The 26,437-nt window shown below is 34.4% G+C and overlaps 5 protein-coding genes across 5 annotated transcripts; 3 read left to right on the forward strand and 2 right to left on the reverse strand.

The window, feature by feature from the left end:
- Positions 1-4,512: 4,512 nt before the first annotated feature.
- On the reverse strand, positions 4,513-9,018 carry LOC111410098 (protein XAP5 CIRCADIAN TIMEKEEPER). The gene is made up of 12 exons (XM_023040296.1): positions 8,777-9,018; positions 8,534-8,599; positions 8,382-8,446; positions 8,129-8,241; positions 7,311-7,389; positions 7,030-7,106; positions 6,873-6,934; positions 6,628-6,759; positions 6,392-6,445; positions 6,035-6,100; positions 5,244-5,318; positions 4,513-4,783 (listed from the first exon to the last, which is right to left on the reverse strand). Exons 1-12 carry the CDS (start codon positions 8,945-8,947, stop codon positions 4,733-4,735), a joined length of 1,011 nt encoding a protein of 336 aa, XP_022896064.1. The 5' UTR covers positions 8,948-9,018; the 3' UTR covers positions 4,513-4,732.
- Positions 9,019-9,198: 180 nt separating this feature from the next.
- Positions 9,199-14,550, forward strand: LOC111410100 (transcription factor bHLH121-like). Its single transcript, XM_023040297.1, has 6 exons — positions 9,199-9,497; positions 10,308-10,423; positions 11,053-11,180; positions 11,257-11,718; positions 11,820-11,996; positions 12,507-14,550. The coding sequence occupies exons 1-5, from the start codon at positions 9,388-9,390 to the stop codon at positions 11,970-11,972; spliced, it is 969 nt and encodes a 322-aa protein (XP_022896065.1). The 5' UTR covers positions 9,199-9,387; the 3' UTR covers positions 11,973-11,996; positions 12,507-14,550.
- LOC111411212 lies at positions 13,941-14,333 on the forward strand. Its single transcript, XM_023041765.1, has one exon. The coding sequence runs from the start codon at positions 13,941-13,943 to the stop codon at positions 14,331-14,333; it is 393 nt and encodes a 130-aa protein (XP_022897533.1).
- Positions 14,551-16,171: 1,621 nt separating the features above from the next.
- Positions 16,172-16,841, reverse strand: LOC111410101. The gene has a single exon (XM_023040298.1). The coding sequence runs from the start codon at positions 16,764-16,766 to the stop codon at positions 16,380-16,382; it is 387 nt and encodes a 128-aa protein (XP_022896066.1). The 5' UTR covers positions 16,767-16,841; the 3' UTR covers positions 16,172-16,379.
- Positions 16,842-20,870: 4,029 nt separating this feature from the next.
- Positions 20,871-26,380, forward strand: LOC111410103 (putative ER lumen protein-retaining receptor C28H8.4). The gene is made up of 6 exons (XM_023040300.1): positions 20,871-21,245; positions 23,428-23,627; positions 23,796-23,936; positions 24,051-24,131; positions 25,797-25,921; positions 26,021-26,380. The coding sequence occupies exons 1-6, from the start codon at positions 21,023-21,025 to the stop codon at positions 26,067-26,069; spliced, it is 819 nt and encodes a 272-aa protein (XP_022896068.1). The 5' UTR covers positions 20,871-21,022; the 3' UTR covers positions 26,070-26,380.
- Positions 26,381-26,437: the final 57 nt, after the last annotated feature.

Below are 26,437 nucleotides of genomic sequence, written 5' to 3' on the forward strand. Positions count from 1 at the left end.
AAACTCCTTTTCGGGCAAAAGTACAAAACATTTACTTCTTGTTGTTTTGAACCTTTGAAGGAAACCTTCTGTCCATTCGTTTGGCATTTGACGTAGATTCGCCAAATCGGCCAAAGTAACTTCGGACTCGGTCTTATAAAACTAGGCGTGGAACAATTGCTCCAATTGTTGCCATGTTTAAATAGAGTTCGCTGGCAAATTGATGAATCAGGAAAAAGCTAATCCTATTAATGAACTAGGGAACAACCTCATTTTATGGTAATCAGTTACGTCACCACTTTGCAGTGTGAATCGCCCTATGTGTTCTAGTGTAGACACCTCTCCTAAACCGGTAAATAGTGAGAATTCTGGCACTTTATACCCTCTAGGTCATAGATATGCTTGGTCTACCCAATCAGGATATGGCTTTGTGTAAATCGACCTAATGACAGGATGTACCCCAAAAGCCATCTGATCCTGTATTATTTCCATAATTTGATTCCTCAACATGACATTAGGGTCATATGGAATTCCTACAGGTTAGTTGACCGGTTGATTTGCTTGAGGCATGATATTTGGTCCTTGGTTGGCAACAAAGTTACCATGATTTGGGTCATTGTTACCATTAGCCTAAATATTTACTTCATCATTAACACGTGGGACATTCTGTCCATTATTTAGGACATTGTCTCTTACGTTTAGGTTACCCCCCAAGTTAGATATACTATTGCCACTATTCTGATTTGGCATTACACCATCCCTTAGTTTGAAGTAGAGGGACCAAAAGGTGATTCTACCCCTTGATTTGGACTTAGGACTGAGGAATTATGTCCCATAATTGTCCTAGTTTGGAAGTGATTTGCAAGAGGCACGACTGGCTGACAAATTTGGCCTACCAACTTATTCATTATTTCATTCAAAGTATTCAGTTGTTTAGCCATGTTATCATAGTGTGCATTCCCAATCTGGGTAAGTCTTTCCATGTTATGAATATTTCGTAGATTTACCTGTTCAACGACATCCTGTGTGAGTTCTCCAAGTAATGCATACATAGTTCGAGGACTCAACTCTATCATTGGTTCGCAACGACTATGACTGCTCTGATTCTGTCCATCTGTTCGTGGAGAGCTATGTTGCTCCTTATATCGCTTGATCACAAACTGGACTCCTCCCTGACTTGCTTCCTTATCAGATTTCTGAGGCATATTGTTTCACATTTTGTATCTCCAACACCAAATACCAAGGTCCCACTGGGCGTGCCAAATTATTTCGTGCGGGTAGTCGCTAACAATTAAAAAGGGATCAGACGATCGAGTAAAGAATAAACCTCTTGAGACAAAATTCCAAAAGAGGGCATTTTATTGGCAATGACTTTACAATTGGAACTAAACAGAATGCCTCCAAGGGACGCAAGCACACGAGTACTGAAAAGAAATGTTTAAGTCTAAACTAAGAAATTGAAATTACATATTCTTTGTTTGAGAGTGTTTGATTCGGGGTCCTTTGTCTATGTCTTCTCTTCCTTTTATATTCTCTTGATGATTTCTTCATGATCAACCGCTTAGAAATTACTTGATTGTTTTATAACTATCCACTTCCTTTATGGTGGCCATCTTGTCGTGGAACTGCCGTCTCTAACTACTGCTACTACTCTTTGTCGTTCAACCGTCTTCAACTGAACTCCTTGAATCGTGGAACGTGATAAGGTTACTTGATAACTGCTTCAATAACTGCACTTCTGAATAACCATAACATCTTCTGTTTGCTAAGATCCTGGGCGATTCGAAGGTCTGGGCGAGAACAGGGTCATAGCTCTCGGCGACTGTAAGACACTTCATTCGCTCAGATCTTGGACGTCTTGCAAGTTTGGACGATGGTGTTACCATATTCGTGGGCCTCCACTGCATTCATTAGTAACCCTATTTGGACATTTATCCTGAATTTTCCAGTTGGACTTCATTCTTTGGTTTATTTGATTTGGGGATTCCCTAATTGGGTTTCATTCCTTGGGCTATTCGATTTGGACTGCATTTTTAGTGTGTCAACACACACAATCACACTTCACATAATTACATAATTCACTTTTTTATTTATTATTCGTAAGTTATGATTCAAGGTTTATGAGTTAATTGACAAAGAAATGAGAATTGTGAATTTGTGATTTATGATGAATAATTTATACTGTATGAGTTTTGAGTTATAATTTATCATTCATGAGTTTTAATTTGTCATTTGGGAATTTAGGTTTAGGAAATTGGGGAGAAGTGAAAAAAATTAATGGAGACGAAGATTTTGGGCTCAATTCAACCATGGGTACTCTATTTTTTTATCAGTTTTAATTAAAAAATAACTTGGGACATTTTGTATATTATGAAACAATTTTTTCAACCAAAACGAAAGTTCATACCAAATTCTTCTAATTCTAGTGGTGCATCTAGTCCCGCCCTAGCTTTTAATCGAGCATACGAGTTGTTAAATAATACAAAGAAGTCTCAAGCTCCATTCAAGAATTGTTAATATTATTTAATTAAATAATAATAAACGACATCGTTATTACGATAGTTGATTGTCAATGGTCAGCCTCCGCCCTAGTTGACCTCCAACCTTGGTTTCGACACTGTATGCGCCTCTCTTTCTTATCCATATTCACGGTTGTCCAATACCTGTTCTTATTGGTCTCTTTTCAGCTGTCGAGGGATCCATTCTAACCTAAATCGATGTTGCTTATCTACTAATGATATGTAGCAATACTCAAGTGAAAAAGATTCAAGCAAAACCTATTTATTGAACAAAGAGGTGTTCAAATAATTGTTGAGAAACCACACAAGGATAATAACTAATAAAACATCTAAACCACAAAAACTAACCATGTCAGGTCCTCAATGCACAAATTTCAATTGAGAAAAGCTCAAATTAATAAAAATTAAATTGTCAAAATGACCATAATCTAAATGAAATCTCACGAGTTAACAAAACTGTAGCTTTTCAATAATCAATTCTCATTTTGGCATTAGAAATGGGTAGAGTTTCAGAATTGTCACTAATGGAAATAAAATATAAGTTTCTTCCTCAGCGGGTCCTTCCCAGACTAATCTCTCAAAAACTAACTCGCTTTCGAATCCCTGAACTGTGTCACAAGAATCTTAGCTGCATTAAACTGGTCTTTAACTTCCACTGTAAGACCTAAGGGAATGCTCACCTACTTCTTCTTCAATTTACTGGACATAGATCGAGTATACGCAATTCCCTGAACATTTAAAATCTTTTAACACGATGAACAGAAATTCCTTGATTTCACCAAGAATCAAACCAAAAATCGGAATAGTAGTTGAAGATTTGAATAACTTGAACAGGATTTTCGAGAGATGAAAAACCCTAAAATGAAGAAGTGTTTTTCACTCAAAACCAAAAGCTAGAAGTAAACAAGTGGATGTACCAGAAGGCAGATGAAACACGGGTTTTGTTACATGTACAATCGGGTTGACAATCACAAACATAGGAAGAGACCCACGATGAACAAAAAAATCTTGGGCTCCCCTCCTGTGAGGAGGTTGTCCTGATTGTAAAACTAGCGAAATTTGATGAAACATATATCCAACAGAATAATCGAAATGCCAGATCCAACAGGCAACAATCAACCACACATCATCTCGTGTAAAGCACCCACCAGTAACACGCTTATAGACCAAATTTGGAGAAGCGGCGCTTAGAGTTCGAACATTTCGAAATGAGTTCGTTCTTGATGATCCACATGAAGAAAAAGTAGCTCAAAATTGCTGAGAAGTGCAGATCGCATAGTCGAAGAGGTTTTTTGGTGATTTATAAATTGTGTGGTTTGAATCAGCTAAAGTTTAGCACTATTTTGATTTAGTAAATTTATCATTACATTTTCTAACATAAATAGGTAAAGTAATTAATTCTTATAAGTTGAAAAGCAATTTTACTTTTGCCTCATAATTCTAAATCTCAACAATTCGTCCAATATTAAAATTACAGAAAATGCTTAATTCCAATTACGTTGAGATTATTATTTAAAAGGGAAATTATGCCCCATATTTGGTTTAACTATTTTTTTAATTTTTTTTAAATAATTGGCTACTTATGTTTGTAAATATTGCGTGTCTGATTTCATTCATAAATCTATTTTCTTCCCTAGGTATTTTGATCTCAATTTAACTCCAATCAATTCCTGCTTGACAGAAATCTAAGCTTCTCAACAATTAATTATAATCACATATTCCATAAACCCGCTACGTTATCATTTTTTCACCTGCTCATTTCGTTAATTTTTATCAAAATCTACTAAAAATCTAAAAAGAACAAACTATATATATAAGCCTCAAAGCTGAAGGAGGAATCCTCTCAAAAGGGCGTTGTGTCTTTAGGATTTGGCTTCTTCCACAACGTGGGCGGGACTACTCCATACTCCAAAAATATAATTTAGCACGATATTGTCACGCGCATGTTACCCATATTTGACGAGGTATTAGCATCAAATTAATGAGATTATAGCACCTTCTGAAAAAAAAAAAAAAAAAAAAAAAGCCAAACATATTGCAATACGTATCTGGTCAAGTAATTCAAACCTACTCCCGTTGTACTACTTAAACCAATTCACAAACTCCATATAGACCGTATAATGTCTCCAGGCTGATTTTTCTAAACAGAACAACTTAAATAGCTCTCCACGACACTCAAAAAGATACAGACTTCAGTTCATGAATTCACCGATATAAAAGCACTCTGCAATGAATCAATCACCGTGAATTGTATATCGCTCCCATTTCTTTGTTGGATCATATATCTGTAAAAGGAAGGAACCAATAGTTAAAGTCAACCATAATGGATGACAGGGATGGGAGGTAAAACAAGTGTTCAAATTTGTGTCAAGTAACAAACGGGCTAGACGACATTTATACTGGATATTTTAGAAACACTTAATACAAAATAGAAAAATTCATTCCTCGCATAGTCTAATGATAAACATGCATTTTCACTCTCATATATGTGCGCTAGCCATATAGGGGTATACTTTTTTGTTCAAGCTTGCTGAAGTTATCTCCCTTAGATATAGACTGGAGTGGGGTGACCCAGACTGACTGCGGGCCTCTAGTCTGGCCTTTCATGTGCCGGGATGGGCGGCATACATGACATCTCTACTCTCAAACACACACAGTGGTGCTAAGTAGAACACTTCTATGTGTGCAAATGTACATGAAAGCATGCTTGTGAGAGAGAGATAAAGATACAGAAAGAGAGATTACCTCCCATCTTGAAGCAGGAAAAATGTGCTTATTCTTTTCATACCAGTGTCTCTCTACAACTTTCCCAGCATGCGACTGTAGAGAAAGTAAGGTAATGAATCAGTTAAATTTACCTTTTTGTCAAGGAACTTGACAGAGATCATGAGAAATGCAGCTGAATGTATTTCAACGCATGACCATGTTGCTCAGTTCTTATAAAATAATTTACTTGTTGAAGGCCAGAAAAGGCACTCAATGGTTTCCAAGTATACACACACCAATTTATGTGGTAGCTGTAAATTAGTTCAGGAAAACAGAATTTCAACTATCACACTGATTTCAAAAGCACATTCATTTAGTGACGGGTGATTTCAACGACATAACTATCAGACATTTTTCCTTTTTGACAGCAGATTATAGAATATGGAACTGAAAACTTAATACCCAAAAGATGATGTTCTAATATTTTGAAAAAATATTTTTCTGAAAGAAAAATATGAAGTATAAAGTTGAAATTAAATGATCAAACTTAATTATAAAGAAAAATACAAAGTATAATATTTTCATTAATGATCAATTATGATTTCAAATACACCACCCAAAAGTATGGGTAGAAAGAAAGTGAGGCAATGGGCAAGAAAATTGAAACTCGTAGACAATACCACCTTTGTATAGAAGATCATACACAGGAGATTAACTACCACCTCACGCACATTGGCATGATCTAAAATCATGATGCAGTAATATGATCATTTCTTGAACTTGATGTTTTTTTTTTTTTTTAACACAATCTTAAGTAGAGAAGAAAGTACCTCATCCTTTTCTATTGTGGCATCAGCAATGGTGCGAACATCCTCGTGTACATCAAAATGGAAAAGCTGTACAAAAATTAAAAAAATAAAATATTTGCTAATGGATTGGGAAGATTTCTTCATATGCTGGTAAGAACTGAAAAAGTTGGGTAGAGTTCTTCATTAAACAGCATGATATATGGAGAATTATACATTCATTTTGAAGGAAAGAACTTGGAATGGGTTTCTAATGTTAAATATCAATCTAGCATTCAACCTCTATATTCATTTACTGAAACGAGTCAAAATGAAGGCAATTAAACTGCTCCCTTCAACTTATGCAATTTCATATATTATAACAGAGAAACTGAATTTTACCGGTCCACTTTTTCCTCTAGCCTTGTTTATAATCAGCTCATGGAAACTGTGTTGCTGCATCATCACAGAAAGAAACAAAATTGTACTTGTTAGGTAGCCAGCAGGCAAGACAATTCTTGCATTTACTTGTGAAATTTACTTCTTTGTTTGTATGTGCATGTGGATTGGTGTATAGGCTCAAGGTTGGGGGCTTGGAATGCGAGCGTTGTTAAATAAAGCAAATTCGCATATCTTACATGTGGAATGATAAGATCTTCTTTCACATAGAGCAGATTCTCCACAGAAGTAGTTCGGACTTCCCGGAACTCTGGTGAAAGCTGTTGCTGAACGGCCCGGAGAAATTCACCAATGGTATCACCTTTCCGTACCTGAGAGTAGGGCAGTGATTAATTCCAGAAAAGTCTGCGAGACAATGTGCTGCTTGTAGAAGTGCACCAACCAGTTGGTGTTGAAGCATGATAAAAATACAGAAAATAGTAACCTGAATCACTCGTCTATGGCCAGTACCATCCCAATAGCTGTAAGTGATTTCAAGAGGCTCATCTAAACGAACAAGAAGAAAGTATACACAAATATTTAGAAAATTATCTTCTTTCAAACACCAGAAATTATTATATGATGTTAAAACACACACTCACTTTTAATCTGTTCTTGCTCACGAAGCCATTGCTTCCGCAGCCTTTCACGCTCAGCTTGTTCCTCTGCCTCTCTCTCACTGTAAGAGTATGCTTCAAACTCCAAAGTCCGCACGTAAGTAAAAAGTCCCAAAAGCATGGCATAAAATATAAATAGAGCAGGCATGAAATTGCATAAAAACACACAAGCATATATAGGAATGCAGCATGCAAGCATCAACACATAAACATACACAGTTACACACATGTATCAGGTATAAAGACAAGAAGAAGGGATATCACACCTGTCTGGCAGGAAGCTAGTCTCTACTGTAGGATCCTTGCCAAATTTTCTCTGCCCAAGCCTTCCAGATTCTTTATTTTCTTCAAAGACACAAGAAAAAAGAGTATGTTAAATGGGACTATAGACCTAAATTCAACATTATTTTCCAAGATATGCTAATCGACTATTGCGTCTAATTCAATGAATACTTTAACATCTAATCAAACATGTTCAAATGTCAAGATATTCATGTAGGAAGCAAATTCACATATCATCTAGAAATAAATTCAACCATGTTTTAACTAAGCCACGTTAACCTTGGATGCCATGATTTGAGTGATGTTGTCTCTACACTGGAAATACTTTCACCAACTTTTCTCAGTAGTTGCAAGCAACCCATGGGACCCAAATGTATAAAAATAAAAAAATAAAATATAAATTATGCACCCATATACACATACAAGCTACAAATTCTACCGAGATGAAATCAACTGATAATTAATCCCAACAAAGATAAAGTGGAGCACAGAAAGGTTACAGTCATCCGGTAGGAAAAATAGCCCACCAAAGCGTAATACAAACTGAGACCCGTGGCAGACAAACTACATATATACACACTGCTAAGTCTTCCATAAACCACGTAATTCGTATAACACTCAAATATCTAACTCACAAATGCGATCACAATAACATGTAACGACGGAAAACATTGTGGATATTTTTTTTTATCTCCAGAGCATTAGCTAAGAATAGTAGCCAAGCCTCGACCAATTCAAAGTTTAAACATTTGCATAACAAGTAGCATAAATTCTAAATGGAAAATATTGAAATTATGCTTACTATTTTCATCCTCTTCCTCTTCATTGTCAATCTCAAAATCATCTGAAAAAGATAGTTTTGGGTCCACCTTTATTTTCCGCTTCTTGAACTTCTGCAACTGAAGCTCCTCCTCTCTATACCGCAATATCATGAGAAAAAGGAGATAAAAATTTGAAAAAAAATAAAAATACACAATATTGTGTGATAAAAAGAGACCTGGAACTTAAAAAAAAACCCTAAAAATTGACAGTAAAAATTGAAAAAATTAACTCACTCTTGTTGCAGCTTTTGAAGCTTCTCCTTTTCCTCCTCTTCAATTTTGGTTCTAATATTCACTCTCTGTACCACATAACCCATCTTTAACTATCCACACCACAGGAAGAAAAGGAACACAACATATCTTTCTTAACATTAACATTAAAGTACCTTTTCCACGTATTCTTCCCTAGTGACCAGACCAACAGTTTCTTTCTTGAATGCAGTCTCGAGAATCTGAAAAATACCATTCCAACAACCAAATCTAATAAATATAACTAACAAATAGGTCTGCTCATATATACAAATATACCCTAGAACTGATGTGTTATTGAATTGAATTTAAGAATCGGCATATTAATAAATATGAGAAAAACAATAGGTAGACCACTAGGTCTTAATTTTGATACGGACCTCAGAGGTGCTTGACCCGAACTGGAGGAGACCGGGTTGGCCTTTAGAGGAAGCAGTTTTGTTCTTGAGCTCTTGGATTTTGCGCCGCTCAGCCTCTCTCTGCTTCTCGAGCCGTCGGATCCTCACGGCATCCTGGGCCGTGCCCACGTACCCGTCACCCATACCCGCCATAGTTCCTTTGCTTCGAGGTGCTCCTGGAGTCTGGGGAAGGGTTTCACCTTGATTTTCCTTTCAATTTCATGAAGCGGCGACTTTAATAATCTATGAAATCGCATGATCTGAAATGTATTTGTTTGTAAGACACGATTTCTTGGTAAAATTGGCGAAATATTACAAACGGCCCATTACCAAAATAAAAATAAAATATGAGGGCTATAAAGTAAAAATATAAAACTACAAAGGCTACATTATTACAAACAGAAAGTCCAGTTGCCTTATAAATTTTTGCAAACTGGATAACGGAAACTCCCAACAATTTGATGCCACCTATCAAAATCAGAACTATCGAAATGGATAACCAGTCAGAATTTCACTAACAAGGCCAAGAAATTGAAAAGAATCCGCATTATTAGGTTTCTATTTCGATCAACAATCAATCTCAATTCTCAGGTATGGATCAACTGGACTCCGACCCGCTGTTTCAATCCATTCAAGCCCCAAATAATTTCCAACCCCAGCCTGATTTGCGTTTGCCCTCCAGTCGATCGCAGCCCGATTGCAGGTATCTTGATTGTTGGTTTCCATATAAGTTGATTTACTGAGCTTTGTGTATATATATATTGATTGTTTAGCTGTAGTACAAGTAGGTATATTATTTTGTATTGTTCATTGTTGAATATTAACGAACATTAGATGAACATATTGCTGAAGCTTGGTTACTATCTACTAATGGTGGGTTTGCTGGTTTAAATAAATAGGTAAGGTTACTTGCGGCTTCTTTAGGAAAAAAGTTTGTTTTTAATCTCTTTGAAGTTCCAATTTTTCATGTAATAATAATGGATTTAGTCCATTTTAGTGACTAAAGGGGTAAACTGTCCAAAGATGAGTGGCAGATACTTTTTGTGACCATCATATAAAGTTTAGGTACGGGCCATTTTGTTAACCTAATTAAATCTGTAGTTTCTTGGACTAGATCTTTTTTATTTTTTGCATTACTCTCGAGTGCAATGTTGACCTCATATTAGATCATCTAGAAGCCTAAAACATGTGAGGGTGTGTTAAATGAATATTTAGCTGAGATATAGGTATTTGCTGCTTCAGGTATTTTAACAAAGTGAAAAGGTGCAACAAACGAAACGCTTTTTCAATTCTTATTATGTTGCAATTACAATGAGAAGTTGCATGTCAAACTCTCATTTTTCTTTTCTGATAGGGAATTTCCCATAATATGTAAGATCCTCTGTACTCGGTGTATAGATGTTTGCTAATGTGTATCAATTGAATGTAAAATTCCAATTTTATGTATATGTTTCCTATCCCAACTGATATTAAGGTTTCCTTTTAATTCTTGTGTGTTAATCTATGATCAAAGGTTAGAGGCAGAAGTCAAGGACTGTATTGCAGCAAGAAAAGTCCAAAAAGCCGACCGTGAAAAATTGAGGAGAGATCGTCTGAATGATCAATTCACAGAGTTGGGGAATGCCCTTGGTAAACAAACATCTCAGTTACATGCAATCCTGAAGTTACAACAACAATTTATTTTTATTTATTTTTGGTGTACGAGCATAGCATGCCAATTTTATATAGATTACCGTGGACTAAAGACACATTGACATTTGGTGTAGTATGCTGTGAGAAGTTCTGCATGTTTGGAGATTAAAGTGATAGGCATTTAGAAACTCAAACGACGTGTCATCTGATTGTTCTTCGTAACAGGGTAGTCTCCACGGGCAGATCCGGATAAGTTCAAATGTTTGCTGAAGAAGGATGATAAGAAACAAAATAAAGAGAAAGAGTAGGAATTGCTATAGATCTTCACAATCTAGATAACTAGGAACGCTTTTCAGTTTGATGTTATTGATTTGCCATATTTAATTTTATTTCCTTCTATGTCTATTAGAGTTGTTTTTCCACGCACAGAAAGAGACAACTTGAACTCATTATCAATACATTTTTGCAATATTCTGATTGAACTTATGATTAATTCACATAAGAATTTTTGTTGTTCCTTCCAATGACATTAGTTTGGGAATTAATAAATGCTTACTCAGTTCTGGAACTTTTATCTTTGTCGGGGAAAACCAGGAAACTCTAACTCCGTGCTTGATTTTATGCAGATCCAGATAGGCCTAAAAATGACAAAGTATCCATTCTTACTGATACAATTCAAATGCTGAAAGACTTGACTGCTCAGGTTGACAGACTAAAAGCTGAATATTCAACGCTTACTGAAGAATCTCGCGAGGTGATTTTTGGAAGAAATGTATCATTTTGAGACCCATTTGGTTCAGTATTTCATTAGTTGCTTTGTTTTCAATCAGTTGACTCAGGAGAAGAACGATCTAAGAGAAGAAAAAACATCTCTTAAGTCTGATATTGAGTGTCTTAATGCCCAGTATCAACAGAGATTGCAGTCCATGTACCCATGGCTCGGGATGGATCATTCCGTTGTCATGCACCCACCTACTTATCCTTTTCCAATGCCAATGCCCATACCCACAGGACCAATTCCCATGCATCCATCTGTTCACCCGTACCCCTACTATGGGAATCAAAATCCCACGACTTTTGTTCCATACGTGACCCATAATAATACCATGATGGAGCAGCAATCAACACATGTATCTCATGTTGCACAGCCAGGTAACAGGTCCCATGTTTCAAGCAAACAAGATTCAAGGAATAAGTCATCAGATGGGGAGAGTAGTATAGAAAAAAGTGATGATTCAAATGATGTTGCAACTGATCTAGAGCTTAAGACACCTGGATCTACGTCAGACCTAGTGAGTAAATGACATTTAGGTCTTATAAGTTTTTGTTATGCTATTCTGGAACCTTTTGAAGTTAATTATAATGATGATAATACAACTGGAGTTGCATGCAGGATTCCTCGTCGAAACAAAGAAAATCAAGAAAATTGCCTAGGAAGGAAAACAGCCACACTGATGGAAGTTCTTCAAGTGGGTGTTTGTCTGCCCACAGTTTGCAGGCTACATCATCTACTAGCATTGCTGGTGGTGCAAAGAGCGATGTCTGACCCAAGAAAGAGAGGGATAACCAGGTTATTACAGTTTTCTGCATTTCCACTGGTTACTCATTTTCTTACCCAGGCCATCATCCTCTTATCTTTACCATGATATCCAAGGGCAGAGGGACAGGGCGTTTTTTAAAATATTCTAAATTTATTTTTCAATATATACGTACACACATTAAATATTAAAGGTTTATTTTGTTGACTTTCTTATGTTTATGGCTTAGTGGTAAAGGCTTCATTTTGTGGTTCCAAACATCCTGGATTGGAGTCCTAGTAGCCATACTATAATTTTCTTCTTTTTTATTTTTTTGGCGGGGGGTTTAAAATCTGCACAATTAGTCCTTAACCGTTAATACCTATAGAAAATACGTCCTCGACCTTTAACTTTGAATTTTTTGGTCCCTGACTTTTAGTTTTCATTTGCATAGTTTGTTAAATCCAAAATTCTAGCTCCACCACTGATGATGTCAGTGCTTTGAATTTAAATATCTGGCGGTACTCTGGTGAATATCTAACACAAACATTTCTGACATGCAGAACGATGAAAATTTTGTTCTGGGTATTTCCTGGCGTTCAGATGGGTGGGTGTGACAGAGAAGGTTAGAACACTTGGGTTTGTATTTATACTGAAAAAATCACTTACCTGATTCTTCAAGGTGGCATATTTCCATTAATTGATTATAGTATATTTTCTTAGCATGTCTGACCCATTGTATCGTGCTCTTGGAGTCCATACTTATATCTGTAGATGGTCTATGTGCCAGTTCTAATTAAATTGGTTCCTGCTCTACTGATGCAGAAGAGTATTAATTACTACTGTAACATGAAAATCAATGCTATTTGCACCTATTATGGCTCACTCGGTGGAGTGTTTATGTGTTTGGCGTGTTAATGAGAAGAATTGCTGTTATTTGTTATCAGAGTATATTGTGCAATTGTCGGTTACTATCACTTAAATTGCTATCATTCTGTAAGATGATACCTCTTTGGATTATCCCTTTACACGTCATCGTATTTTTTTCAGTCTTGCAAGGTTTAGCCTTGAGCTATATATTTTTGGTAAGCAAGCAGATACTCTCGACTGTACATGTATGCTCCTGCTTTGTTTATTCTTGTCAAACCTTAATAGAAAGGATCATTTGTTTGGTCGGAGTCATTGGACTATCTCAGTTATGTCTTGTGAATGACATGTTCCTTTTTAGTAACTGCATAATAAACAGGATCTGCAAATTGAGCTACTTCTTTCTTTTGCTAAGGAATTTATCCGTAGCAAAAGGATCTCACAACTGACATTATGAGCTATTTCTCTTTGATGGTATTTCGATCCCTTCTTTTTTGTCCATAAAAATGTGAAGTTCCGCCTTATGTGGCTTCAATCTATTGGAATAAGCATATGTCAGGTAATGGAATAATAATGTATTTTTTTACTTAATGCTAGGATCATCCTAAGCTTGGGCATGCTGAAATTGTGTCATGATTTATAATTTATTGCAAAATTGCTTGAATATATGTAATATACAGTATCAACACCAATGGCAGAGAGTGATTTGTTCTCTTTTTTAGATTTGGACTTAGTTTGGACTTTTCAATTAATATGCAACAATCCGTCACACGTGCTCGATATTATCAGTTTTTGAGCCTTATGAGGACCTGTCGCAGTTCATGTTGTAAAGGCCACGATAGTAGTTTGTCCAATCTTACATGTATACATGTTTGGTTTTGCTTAAAAGTAAGTCAAACTCAATTCTAAGTTAGTTTTTTCTGTGGACTTTCGTCGATGGTAGAATGCGTTTATTTAACATGCCTCAGATTTCTCAATAGAGGATACAAATAGGTATCAACATCTGGAGTAGGATGTAATCCAACAATAAAGGTAGCAAAGGAAATCCTACACTCAAGGCACATATGCCTTGTACCACAGCTAACTTAGTAATCAAGTTACCTTACCTCTGTCCTCTATATAAACCATATATGAAAAACAAGAGAAGCCGAAAGGAAATGGATCAGGTTAATATGATGCGAAGTCCAGAATGGAAACAAGGGTGGACGACCCAGACTCTAGGCTCGATCTCTGCCCCACCCCGCCCGTTGCTGGTCATATTCACCATTGTCATGTTCTTCTTGTCTCTGTCTCAATATAAAAGCTACAAGGAGCATACGTACAGTGCTGCTATCAGTTTCGATTTATTCCTGTACTTGGTGCCAGTTTTTCTGATCTTCTTCATGCGGTCGAGCCTCTCAAGTTCAATATCCAACTTCTGGTCTTCACAACCTAGAAATGTAAGGCACAACTGGGCTCGTGGAATGGCAGGATTCCCCTGGGGTGTGGCCCTTTTGGTGGTGGTGCTGCTAGTGCTGGTGTAGTACCAGTCCTCGTTTCACTCCCAGTGGTTCCCTCTGTCATGATCAGATTGAGTAAAAAACAGTTAAACTGTCCGGTCGAGTGTAATATAGTGAAATTTTTGTCACCATGTTGAGTATCGACCTTTAGCGTTAGAATGAGACAATCTTATATCAGAATGACTATTAGCATCAGTTTACTAAGAACAAGAATTTCGAAATGTATTAACCCTCTATGGCTCTGTCACTGTAGTTCAATTAATACTAATTCTTTGAATTTTAAATGCACAACATAATTGACGTGGGGTAATATTTATATTATCTAGGCTATATGGAATTAATTTACAACAGATTTAGATGCAATTATCCGCGGACACATCACTAGACTACATTTAATTTGTTAAAAGATGTATTAAAAGTTTGTCATGATTTCCCCTCCATTAACGTTGGACCAACTGTTTTCAAGGGGGGCATGTGTACTTTTAAATTAGTCACCATTGCTTTTAAAATTAAAAAATAAATTAATTTTTGAACATATTTGGATTTTTATTTTTATTTTTATTTTTTGTCTAAACAGAAGAAATTTTAGAGAAAGTTGCTCTAGAGTAACTTTCTTAACATGTTAAATAAAAGTAGAAATCTTACCAAACAGTCCCTTTGACTTGGCCATATATGTTTTTTGTTGTAGTGTTTGTATGTGATTACGACTTGTTAGAAAATTGATTGCTTGTTTCACGGTTTAACTTGAATTTGAGGCACAGTTACTTGTACACATTGATCAGTTCAACCCACAACAAATTTAATTGCAAAAAAAATTAAAAATAGTAAACCACAATAGAACATAGCGTTTTCCATCGTCCCGTTTGGCCTCCATTAATTTTCATTCCATTACCTTTCATTTCTCTTTCTCCTATTTTCAAATACACAATCTTCCATAAAATAATATTACGTAAATTGAAAACTTTTACTCTTTTTTCAATTACTTATTTTTCAAAAAAAATATTATTTTACCCATTTTCATTATCATAAAATGGGGGCAGACGGGGCTAATTCCACAGTAGCTAGTAGGATAAAGCAATAGTACAAATGTATCAACATCAAATGATTCAATGTTTGCTATTTATAAGCTCAATAATTAATTCAAGAACGGAGAAAAGAAGCCAAACGTACCCGTCAATCATGGTGATGCCTACTTTCCCGTAAGTAAAACAATCAACGCTCAATTTCTTCATCCTCGTGAAGAAATCTGGATCGAAGATAAGAATGAGAGTTTTAACCTATTGCCCAAGCTTTAAGTTGAGAAAGAAACATTGACATTTTAACATATATTTGGATGGAAATTGTCTATTGAGTACGATGAACTTGATCCTTGTGGATTAGGATCTCACGATCTAATTTCCCTTGCACTTTATTTAAAGTACTGAATAGGCAGAATAGCAGTCAAACTTAAAAAAAAAAAAAAAAAAAAAAAAAAAAAAAAAAAAAAAAAAAAAAAAAAAAAAAAAAAAAAAAAAAAAAAAAAAAAAAAAAAAAAAAAAAAAAAAAAAAAAAAAAAATTTTGAACCCAAGAAGGCACTCATCGCCCCGCCCCCTAAAACTGTTGTCAAAAGTAAATCGCTAGATGTGCTCCAACATGTCAGAAAATAAGAGTTGCATGTACATTGTACCTACTACAAGAAGTCAAATTCGATATCTCAAAAATCGAACTAGATCATTCGTAGTGATGCGCATAGCTAAAGAAACCAAATTTTTAAGAAGAAATCTCAAAGAAATCAATTTTTTGACGACAAAGTTCGTTCATTTTACAGTATATCGAGATCGAACTGTCAATTTAATCCTCTACTCATTCAATTACAAAGATATATCCATGAAAAACACCAGATTTCTATTATCAAGTAACATTCCATGCTATATACATAATCATGATGCCTAAACATCATCAAAATTCAAATCTAGCCTATTGTTGATCTTAGTCTTACACAACCCCCATCACTTACAAACAAAAAACAGTTAAAAAGCTGCTTTTAAGCTGGGTGAAACCCACATGCCTATGACTTTTCATTCTGAGCTTCATTTAAACCAACTCTCAAGAAAAACAGACTGGTACTGCACTAAGACAAGTAACAAGAAGATCAACGCTGCCACACCCCACGGCGAGCTTCCCTCGGACGGCATATGATACATGGTCCGCCTCCTGTCCCAAGGCGACCCGTACCACCACCCAGGACTCTCCACAGTCGATAGCCACCGCACGGCGAAGAGTAAAACCAGTGGCGCGGCCATTAGTAGCCACCCCATGTTCTCCTCCGTGGCCTCCACCACTGATTCATATGAAATATACCACTGCAGGCCAAGAAATATGAAAATCACAGCCAAAAATAGTAGGACTGGATATGGCAAAGGGTTTAATGAAAAAACTTCCAAGATCGAGGAGGCTGTGCTTCTTCTGTATGCCATATTTTGGTGGTGAAGAAATGATTGATTTTTTTTTTTCTTTTTATCGAGTGAACAAATTCAAGGGGCAGTTGAGAACAATTTATGGTAGAGAATGGAGTGTTTATAGCCATTGATTTAGATCATCATGATAGATGTCAAATTTTAATCCATCAGCTTATTGGGATCAATTATTTATTACATTCCACTTATCAAGTAATGAGTGGTTCCATTTGTTGAAACCCAATTTGTTAACAAAGGCCGTTCAATACGAAAGCAGCAAAAGTCCTATACTTAGAAATGTCTAGATGATAGTCAATTTTAAAATGAATCTCTTGAAAAGCAAGTACAGAACTCAACAGAATTGCCTAACCATTTCCACCCTTTTAAGGATCTTGATAATAATCAAATTTGATGGTTTCTCTTCTCGACATACTATGCCCTTGTTTGATCCTCATTCTTTGAAAAAAAAATGAATTTTTCTCCAAATTTTGATAATGAAATAATATTACACGTAAATTCAAAATTTTTTCCTATTTTTTAAATACACATTTTTTATCAATACACTATTCAAAAATTCATTTTTCTCTTCAAAATGTGGCTCAAACAAGGACTATATTCCACTGCTAATAATATGTGTGATGCTACATTCTCGTCACCTAGCTGTAAACATTCTAAAGGGATATGGTAAAGATTGAAAAAAAATAATAATAAATAAAAGACTCGTCAACTCATTGGAAAAAGAACAAAAAAATAAAAATAAAAAATTTTACTTCAATCGTGCAATGCTATTTAACTATCCCTTATCTTGAGAACATTAACTCTACTGGCACTGTGTTGGCTACTAGATATTAAATCAGTAGCTCACTCCATCTACTTGTATCAGAGAACACTGTTCGGACCTTAATTGGTAGGCCCCTCCATATTCCCGTATCCTTTTTGCGTAGCGAACTAATGGAAGTTCAATCACCCAAATAATGGAGTACAAAGATCATAGAGGAGAATTTATTTTATTTGAAAAGTTGTGCAATATTTCTCTCCCTTTTTTTTTTTGTGTGCGCGCATGGATCAACGGCGAAGTTAACACCCGATGATCCATGGCAGCCGCCCATGTTGGCTTAATGATGACAATTTATCCCATCCCGCCCCGCTCCGCCCCGCCCCGCCCCGCCCCGCCTCGAATGGGGCAAAAAAACCAACCCCATCGTGGGGTGGGGCAAGGCGTAAATGGTCGCCTTGTCGCGGAGCGCGGGGGTGGTGCGAGGATGCCCCGCCCCGAACCCGTCCCATGAAGAAAAAGTTAAAAAAATAATAATAATTAAAAATAATTTTATTTCTAGACAATTCATCCGTTAAAAACTCATTTTAAATTTGTATTTTATTCTCTAATAATAATATAATTCGAAACTTTGAAAATGTAGAAAAAAAATATATAAAAAAATAAAACGGGGCAAAATGTAAAATCTTATTCACAAATTTATTTTCTTAGCTCTTTTCATCTTATCCTGGGTAGAGAAAATATTATTGTATGTAACTCCAATGTGAATAAGAATCATTTATTGATCGACACTAATTAGACAATTACATATTTTGGCTTTCTCCTTTTCTTGTTCGGCTTCTTACAATCTACATTTGATACAAATACACATTCCAACTTATGTTTTTGTTTATTTCACATTTATCCGTCTTTCATATAGTTAGTTGATAGAATAATGTTATCTAATACCATTGATACTATAATACCAATCAAAGTGACGTGATAAACTCAAAGAAATGTGAAATTAAGTGAATTGTTTAATTGTACATATAATTTAATGACGCGTTAGTACCGCCTAAATCGATGGTATTAAATAGCACTACTCTAGCTGATATGTCCAACTATCCAAGTTTTAACTCCCATATTTATTGGACGTATCATTCAATATTATTAGATTATCATATAAATTGGTATTAAACACCAAGGTCGCTATGTAGCATTGCTCTTTTGTCCGTTGTCAGTTCCTAAAAAATATTCAATTTTACGTTTTACTCTCTGAAGATCAATCGATTGGGAAATGACAAAGTTCTCATATTGGTCGGAAGCGAAACGAAATCTCGTGGAAGTAAATGTCAGCAACACTACAAAATTATTATGACAAATACAAATTTTAGTTATCCTCTTTCCTCCTCCAACTTCGCTCCACGCAGTCAACACTTGATACAAACACACATTTCAACTGCTCTCACATTTATTTATCTTCATAGTTAGTTGATATGCCCAACCTTCCGACTCCCATATTCGTTGGTTAGCTCAACTCCTTAATCTTAAAATATACAATTATTTTTCTTTAATCCCTTAAAATACAATTTCATACTTGTAAAGGGTTAATTCAATCGATAGCTACCAAACTTTATATTTAGTGTCATGATGATTATCCATTGATTGTGTTTCATCATAACGACCTAACTTATATTTAGTGTCACCATAGTCACCCAATTTAATTTTATTTCACCATGATCACTTAACTTTACATTATATAAATAAAATAAATTTTAAAATAAAAATTATTTTTAAAAGTTACTTAAAATAATAAAAACTTATTTAAAAAAGAATTTTACTTAAAAAATTAAATAAAATAAAAACTTATTTTAAAAAGATTTTAAAATATAATGAAAACTTATTTAAAAAAAGGTTTTTAAAATAAAATAAAATTTTATTTTAAAAGAAAGGCAACTTCAAATAATAAAATAAAATAAAAATTTATTTTAAAAAAACGTTCCTTAAAAAATAAAATAAAATAAAATAAAATTTAAAAAAATGTTATTAAAAGAAAATAAAAACTTTATAAAAAAATAGAATAAAAAATTTATTTTTATTTTTTAAAAATTTATTATATATACATAATGCAAAGTTACAATTCCCCCTTTTAAAATTAGTAAAAAGATGGGGAAAAAAAAGGTTTAACGATCATTGTAAAAAGTTATATGAAATTGGATTGCAGTGATGAAATAAAATCAAAATTATAAAATTGGTTTGTAATGGTGAAATTTGAGTGACCATAATAACACTAATTATAAAGTTAGGTGGCCACTGATAGATTTAATTATACTCATAAATGATTTGATGTTGTACATTTAGCCCAGGTTGGGTTTAATTATAAATAATTTTTTTATAGATTTTGATAAAAGTTATAGTCCTATAAAACTTGTGATGAAAACGAGTTTGAGAAAAAATGGTTTTTAAAATAAATAATTATTTTATTGATTAAATATAAAAATAAGTTAATTACTTATTTTGACAATAATATAAGAATTACTTTAGAACATTTTCAAGAGATTTTTTTAAATAAAATGCTTTTTATTTTAAAGGGTTAATGCTAAAAATTTAACAGTAAGCTCCAAGAGACTCTTTATTGATAATGTATAATTATTGTGTTTAATAAGTCAGGAATTTCAATACTCAGTTTATTAAACTATTCAAAATACATTTGAATTGATTAATCATTAACCTATAAAAAATTATGTTAAATAAAATATGAGAAAAACTAATTTGAAAAAAGTAAAATAGAGAGTATTATCAAAATACATAAAAAATTTTACTTTCTAAATTTATAAATACATTCTATGATATATAAGATATTCTTTAGGAAATGCTTTTGCAAAGTAAATTTTTTTTTCCTTTTTTTTTTAAGTTAAAAAATAAGTTAACCAAACTAATTTGACCCTTTTGCGTCAAATAGCCAAAACAGAGAGTTAATTGTTCCAATAGTCACTAAACTTAGGTCTATCTCTTCGATTAGTTACTGAAATTTAAAATGTCGAATTTTAATTACTAAACTTAGGTCTATTTTTTCGATTGCTCACTGAAATTTAAAATATCGAATTTTAGCCAGTAAACTTTAAAAATTATTGTACATTACTCACTGTAAACTCGATATTTTTCAAAATTCAATATTTATGTTTGTGAGTAATGTTCGACATTTTTTCAAAATTTAGTGATCAAAAATTTAATATTTTAAATTTCACTAAGCAATCGAAGATATGGTTCAAAATTTAGTGACTGAAACTGATATTTTAAATTTAATGACCAATCAAAATATTGACCTAAATTCAATAACCATTGCCACCATTAATTCCAAAATAGAACTGCCATTATTCTCAACGCTTTGCCTTCTGTTTTACTGTTCCCTTCCCTTTATCCCAATTGCCGTTATATTTTCCCTCAACTTTCAATCGCAGAAAGCTCGGGGAAAATAAATATTTATAATCTATACATTTATACATACAAAGAGGAGCAAAAGATGAGGCCACCGAGGAGGCCGATCCACGCGGTTTCGACATGGGTCCGGCGGCAGCCGCCGAAGGTGAAGGCGTTTCTGGCGGTTGTCAGCGGCATGGCGGCGCTGGTGCTTCTCCGCGCTATTGTTCACGATCATGACAATCTTTTTGTAGCTGCCGAGGCTGTTCACTCCATCGGAATTTCGGTTCTTATTTATAAGCTTATGAAGGAGAAAACATGCGCTGGTACTATACCTATTTGTTTGTTTGTTTTTGCGTATATATGTTGTGGGTTGTTGCGTGTCTACATGGGCTTTTTTGGAGGATGAGGAAAAGATCTTCTCTTTATGAACCCTACATTGAAGAGAAAATTCTGTGAAACTGTTTATTTTCTTTGATCTTATGGGGATTTTTCGTTACGTTTCCTCAGATGGGATTCTGATTTGGATTAAATTTTGTTTATGTGAAAAAATTTGGCTTTTTATGTCTTTCGTCTACAGGGTTTTTTATGTTTTTAATTTTTATTTTGGGGCAGTCGTATTTAATTGATTATGGGAATGGGAAATTTTGCGTGTTTTTTTCTGTGATTTTTTATTAGCTGTTTGTAATTGATTATGGGAGCGAGAAATTTTGGGAGATGAGGAAAAGATCTTCTCTTGGCTGTGAGAAGTTTTGCAGCGAAGGGAATGTTTAATGAAATATATTAGTTACTTTGATCTTATTGGTTTTTATGTTTTCTCACATGGGTTTCTGATATTATTTTGTCAAATTTTGGTTTATGTAAGAAAAGTTTTGATTTTTATTCTTGTCTTTGTTGTTTCGATTTTCATTATTGTTGTTTGTGCACTCGCCAATTGCCTGTTTCTTGAGCTGGTGTGGGTTGTCAAAGATATGGGTTTTACTCAAGTTTTAGGGGTTTCTCTTATTTCTCGGCTATATGGTTTCAAAAAGTTCTCATCCTTTGCTTGAAGTTACATGTTATGGTTCTATATCATGGTTCTGATATTATTTTGTCAAATTTGGTTTTATGTAAGTAAAGATTTGATTTTTATCCTTGTCTTTGTTGTTTTGGTTTTGATTATTGTTGTTTGTGCATTAGCCAATTGCCCGTATCTTGGGTTCTGGGGGCAGTCAAAGATATGGTTTTTACCCAAGTTTTAGAATTTTCTCTTATTTCTCGGCTATATGGTTGAAAAGAGTTCTAATCCTTTGCATGAGTTACAGTTCTATATCATGGGGTTCTGATATTATTTTGTCAAATTTGGTTTATATAAGAAAAGATTTGATTTTTATCGTTGTCTTTGTTGTTTTGGTTTTGATTATTGTTGTTTGTGCACTAGCCAATTGCCTGTCTCGTGGGTTCTGGGGGTAGTCAAAGATATGGTTTTACCCAAGTTTTAGGGGTTTCTCTTATTTCTCGGCTATATGGTTTCAAAGAGTTCTCATCCTTTTCTTGAAGTTGCGTGTTATGGTTCTATATCATATCTTACAGTTTGAAATCTAATCGGGAGTAATCTTTGGGATTACAATTGAAGTCATTTTTTTGGTTATCTATCTTTATGTGTCCGTGTTCGTTTTTTTGGTTATCTGCCTTTACGTGTCCATGTTCGTGTTGGGAGAAATTAAGGACCCTCCTGCCATCAATTATTTTGAGTGTAATTTATTGATCGTGGTCACTTGTAAATTGATGAGGTTGCATAATACTAGTTCTTTTTTATTTTTGACATGTTCAGTTGTTGGGGGCCAGGGCTATATTTATATTGCACATGCATATGGATGTGGAATTAGTTTTCTTGCATGCCTGATTAAAATGGTTTTTTACCCAACTCTATTGTGGTGAGCAGTACCTAGTTTGCAATTACCATCATATATGTCGGTTGTTTAATTGATAGTTAGTTGTTATGCTAAGGCCTTTGTATGTGAAGATCTGAATGTCAAATGAGTTCATCATTTTTAGAGAAAAAATGCAATTGAAGGTAAACTTGTGATTTATACGAGACCTGCTCCGTTGATATTTCTGAACATTAGAATGTGACCACAATTATAGCATGATTATATTATTCTTCAAAGTTTACACAATTTTCTTTGGTAAATTTATGTTATGATACCCATTCAATTCCTAACATACCTATTTTACACTCCCCTGCATATCGGACTCATTCATTTAGTTACCTATGGATCTTATTCCACGTGAACTAGAGCTTCATTAATGAGTCATTTTTCTCCTGAGTCCTAACACCCTTCTCACTAAATAATGGCCAATTGTAGCACATGAATTTGTGCATAAATCTGATTGTGAGATGTTTACCTTGTTAAGTTTTTTTACTTACATCTTCTGACATTTGTGGATACCTACTTTCTCAGTGTACCTTATATTTCTAGGTGGATAACTCTTGCTGATCCCTCCGTTTTCTTTATAAAACTGCAGGGCTTTCACTTAAGTCCCAGGAGTTAACAGCATTGTTTTTGGCCGTTAGATTGTATTGCAGTTTTGTCATGGAATATGATATACACACGTTGCTTGACTTGGCTACTTTGGCTACAACTTTGTGGGTGATGTATATGATTCGTTTTAAACTGAGATCCAGTTACATGGAGGACAAAGATAATTTTGCTTTGTATTATGTGGTGAGTCTTCCATGGTCTAATTCCATTCCTGGTTTGGTACTCTGAGATCCAAACATGCATTTGAATGAATATTTCAGATTTGTGATACATGCTATATACGGAATCTTCCCTGAAATTTTTTCATTCAGTTTTTGAAAAAAAATTGTTTTGGACTCTATATCTGCGCAGGTGGTACCTTGTGCTGTTTTAGCTTTGCTAATTCATCCGTCTACATCACATAACATCATCAACAGAATTGCCTGGGCTTTCTGTGTTTACCTGGAAGCTGTTTCCGTGCTACCTCAATTACGCACCATGCAAAACACAAAGGTAGGATTTTGTAGGCATCACGTAGAGTTGTCTGTATAAGATACACAGTTTCGTTGTGAAGTTTACTTGAGTATGTTGCAGGTGCTGATGATATTTCTAATGTCTTGGTGACAGATTGTTGAACCGTTTACTGCTCATTATGTATTCGCTTTGGGTGTCGCAAGGTTCTTGAGCTGTGCTCATTGGGTTCTCCAGGTTTGACATGCCCTAGCTTGTGTAAATCATTTTAAGTTGAGCAAATGCAAACAAAAAGATTCTCTATAATTAATTATTATTATTATTTTTTTATTTTTTTTATTATTTTTTTTATTATTTTATTTTAATTTTGCGTATAAACATCAACTACTGGCTCATGATTCTAGAATATCCATATTATTATTGTTTCATAGTGCTGTGCTACAATTATTTTATATTTTATTACATTAAGGGTATAATTGGTGGTATCTCCTATCTTTTTTAAATAGTAGAGCAGATAAAGTATTTGATAATATTACTTGTAAATATGTTTATCAGTTAATATGCTGGTAGTGGAATTGTATCAACTGTGTCATGTTTTGTTCAAACAATGGAGTCTCTGTGAATATGTTCAACAATTGATATTATAGGGTTTGTTTGACAAAGTTTTTGATGAAATGATTGGTTAAAAAGTTGGTAGTAGTCGTTGATCTTATGAAAATATGTGGTTAAAATAGAAGTTTGACCAGCTAGAAGTCTACTAAAATTTTAGCCGAGTTTTATCGAACAAGCACATAATTGATTTACTTTGATTATACCTAAAATCATGTGTCACATGTGCTCTTCTTGTTGTATTACATCACTTTCAAAAATTAGCAATAAATTACTTTATGAGAAATAAGGGCTGGGCTCCCTAACTTTTCTCCTAGTGTGGTGTTGGGTTTTCAATCTTTAAATTTGAGGTTTTAGGTCTGCAACAAATTTTAGATCCTTAAATATAGGTCCCCAAGTGACCGAAATCATCAATGTTGACATTAAAATCGCACACGAATTTCACTTGATTCAAAAGCTTGAGGGAAAAAATAAGCCATCTATAATGTCGTTCTTGCTTTAATTCATGTGAAATTTGGGTGCGATTTTAATGTCTATATTGATCGTTTCCATCACTTTAGGTCCAGATTTACATATTTAAATAGGCTAGGAGCCAAAACCTTATTTTTGAAGATTGGAGATTCATAACCACACCATGAGATGGGTTGGAAGCCCTGCCATATATATCCAATTATCTTATGCTTCGAACTAAGTTCACTCAAATAATTAGTATCATACCATAGTTAACAATGTGGTCAAGTATGCATAAGTGGGATGGATTATTAGCATGTTTGCCTAAGCTTAAAAGTATTTACTTACAAGGAAAGAAGTATGTGCTAAAATGTACACTTTTTACTGGTGAAGGTTGAAAATTGCAGTTAGGTAAGAGTTTTACAAAAAGTAGCCTTTTTCACTTAAAATAAATAGTAGTAGGCTCTCTAAACATGTTTGCAACTAAAAAGTTACGATTTTTAATAATGTGCTCTCAAGTATGCATAAATAGGACGGATTATAAGCATGTTTGGCTAAGCTGAAAAGTATTAAGTAAATCAGTATTAAAATGTACTCTCTTTACTGGTCAAAATTGAAAATTGCAGTTAGATAGGAGTTCTGCAAAAGGTGGTCTTTTGACACTCTTCACTTAAAATAAAAAGTAGCAGGTTCTCCAAACATGTTTATAAACAAAAAAAATTCACTTTTACTCTTTCCCTTTTTCCAAGCTTAGCCAAACGTGCTGGCATGTCTCTTGCATAGGGACAGAGAAAATTGAAATTTATGAACTTTCTTCATTGTTTGTCAATTTGCATTCGACAGGTTTTGGACAGTCGTGGTCATCTGCTTGTGGCATTGGGTTATGGTCTGTGGCCTTCAATGGTTCTTATATCAGAAATTGTTCAAACCTTCATCCTGGCAGATTTTTGTTACTACTATGTAAAAAGGTTTGTATAAATTCTTGCGTACAATTTCAGGCACATACATATCGTCTGTGAATTCATGTTCCCATTATATCTTATTAACTTCTTGTTTCTACCTTGCAGTGTTTTTGGTGGACAGCTTGTGTTACGCCTTCCTTCCGGAGTGGTGTAACTAATGGTCGTTCGGTTTCCATTTCTAAGTTATTTTTTTTGCAAACCGCACAGCTTAACCTGGTCACCGTGGTCTTCATCATAAAAATTTGGCGAAAAGATGGCAAATTCAAGAAACTTGGGTATTTAAGTCAGCCAGTTGATTTGCTAGAAATTAGATTGGCTTGGTTGTAAGAGTACGAATAGTGGACTTTAATTTTGATATTCTATTGACTCATGTAAGGACTTAAACTTCGAATGAATGTTCATCAGACTTCGTTTTACCTCAAGACTTTCCGTGTGGTAATACGATATTTGCTCTTTTTCTCTGGATTTTTGGTCTTTAATGTTGTTTCATCTTCTGCTTCATTTAGCATTTGAATTGTGGAG

Source organism: Olea europaea, chromosome 15 (assembly GCF_002742605.1).
Source record: "Olea europaea var. sylvestris chromosome 15, O_europaea_v1, whole genome shotgun sequence".
Lineage (NCBI taxonomy): Eukaryota > Viridiplantae > Streptophyta > Magnoliopsida > Lamiales > Oleaceae > Olea > Olea europaea.

Excerpts from the sequence above, each read along its gene's own strand:
- LOC111410103 (XM_023040300.1), top strand. The coding sequence starts at position 21,023 with ATGAGGCCACCGAGGAGGCCGATCCACGCGGTTTCGACATGGGTCCGG. Across the intron at positions 21,246-23,427 it reads GAAGGAGAAAACATGCGCTG|GGCTTTCACTTAAGTCCCAG; the intron begins GTACTATACCTA and ends ATAAAACTGCAG. Across the intron at positions 24,132-25,796 it reads GTGCTCATTGGGTTCTCCAG|GTTTTGGACAGTCGTGGTCA; the intron begins GTTTGACATGCC and ends TGCATTCGACAG.
- LOC111410101 (XM_023040298.1), bottom strand. The coding sequence starts at position 16,766 with ATGGCATACAGAAGAAGCACAGCCTCCTCGATCTTGGAAGTTTTTTCA.
- LOC111410100 (XM_023040297.1), top strand. The coding sequence starts at position 9,388 with ATGGATCAACTGGACTCCGACCCGCTGTTTCAATCCATTCAAGCCCCA. Across the intron at positions 9,498-10,307 it reads CGATCGCAGCCCGATTGCAG|GTTAGAGGCAGAAGTCAAGG; the intron begins GTATCTTGATTG and ends CTATGATCAAAG. Across the intron at positions 11,181-11,256 it reads TTACTGAAGAATCTCGCGAG|TTGACTCAGGAGAAGAACGA; the intron begins GTGATTTTTGGA and ends GTTTTCAATCAG.
- LOC111411212 (XM_023041765.1), top strand. The coding sequence starts at position 13,941 with ATGAAAAACAAGAGAAGCCGAAAGGAAATGGATCAGGTTAATATGATG.
- LOC111410098 (XM_023040296.1), bottom strand. The coding sequence starts at position 8,947 with ATGGCGGGTATGGGTGACGGGTACGTGGGCACGGCCCAGGATGCCGTG. Across the intron at positions 6,935-7,029 it reads TGAGCAAGAACAGATTAAAA|ATGAGCCTCTTGAAATCACT; the intron begins GTGAGTGTGTGT and ends TTGTTCGTTTAG. Across the intron at positions 6,101-6,391 it reads CTAGAGGAAAAAGTGGACCG|CTTTTCCATTTTGATGTACA; the intron begins GTAAAATTCAGT and ends ATTTTTGTACAG.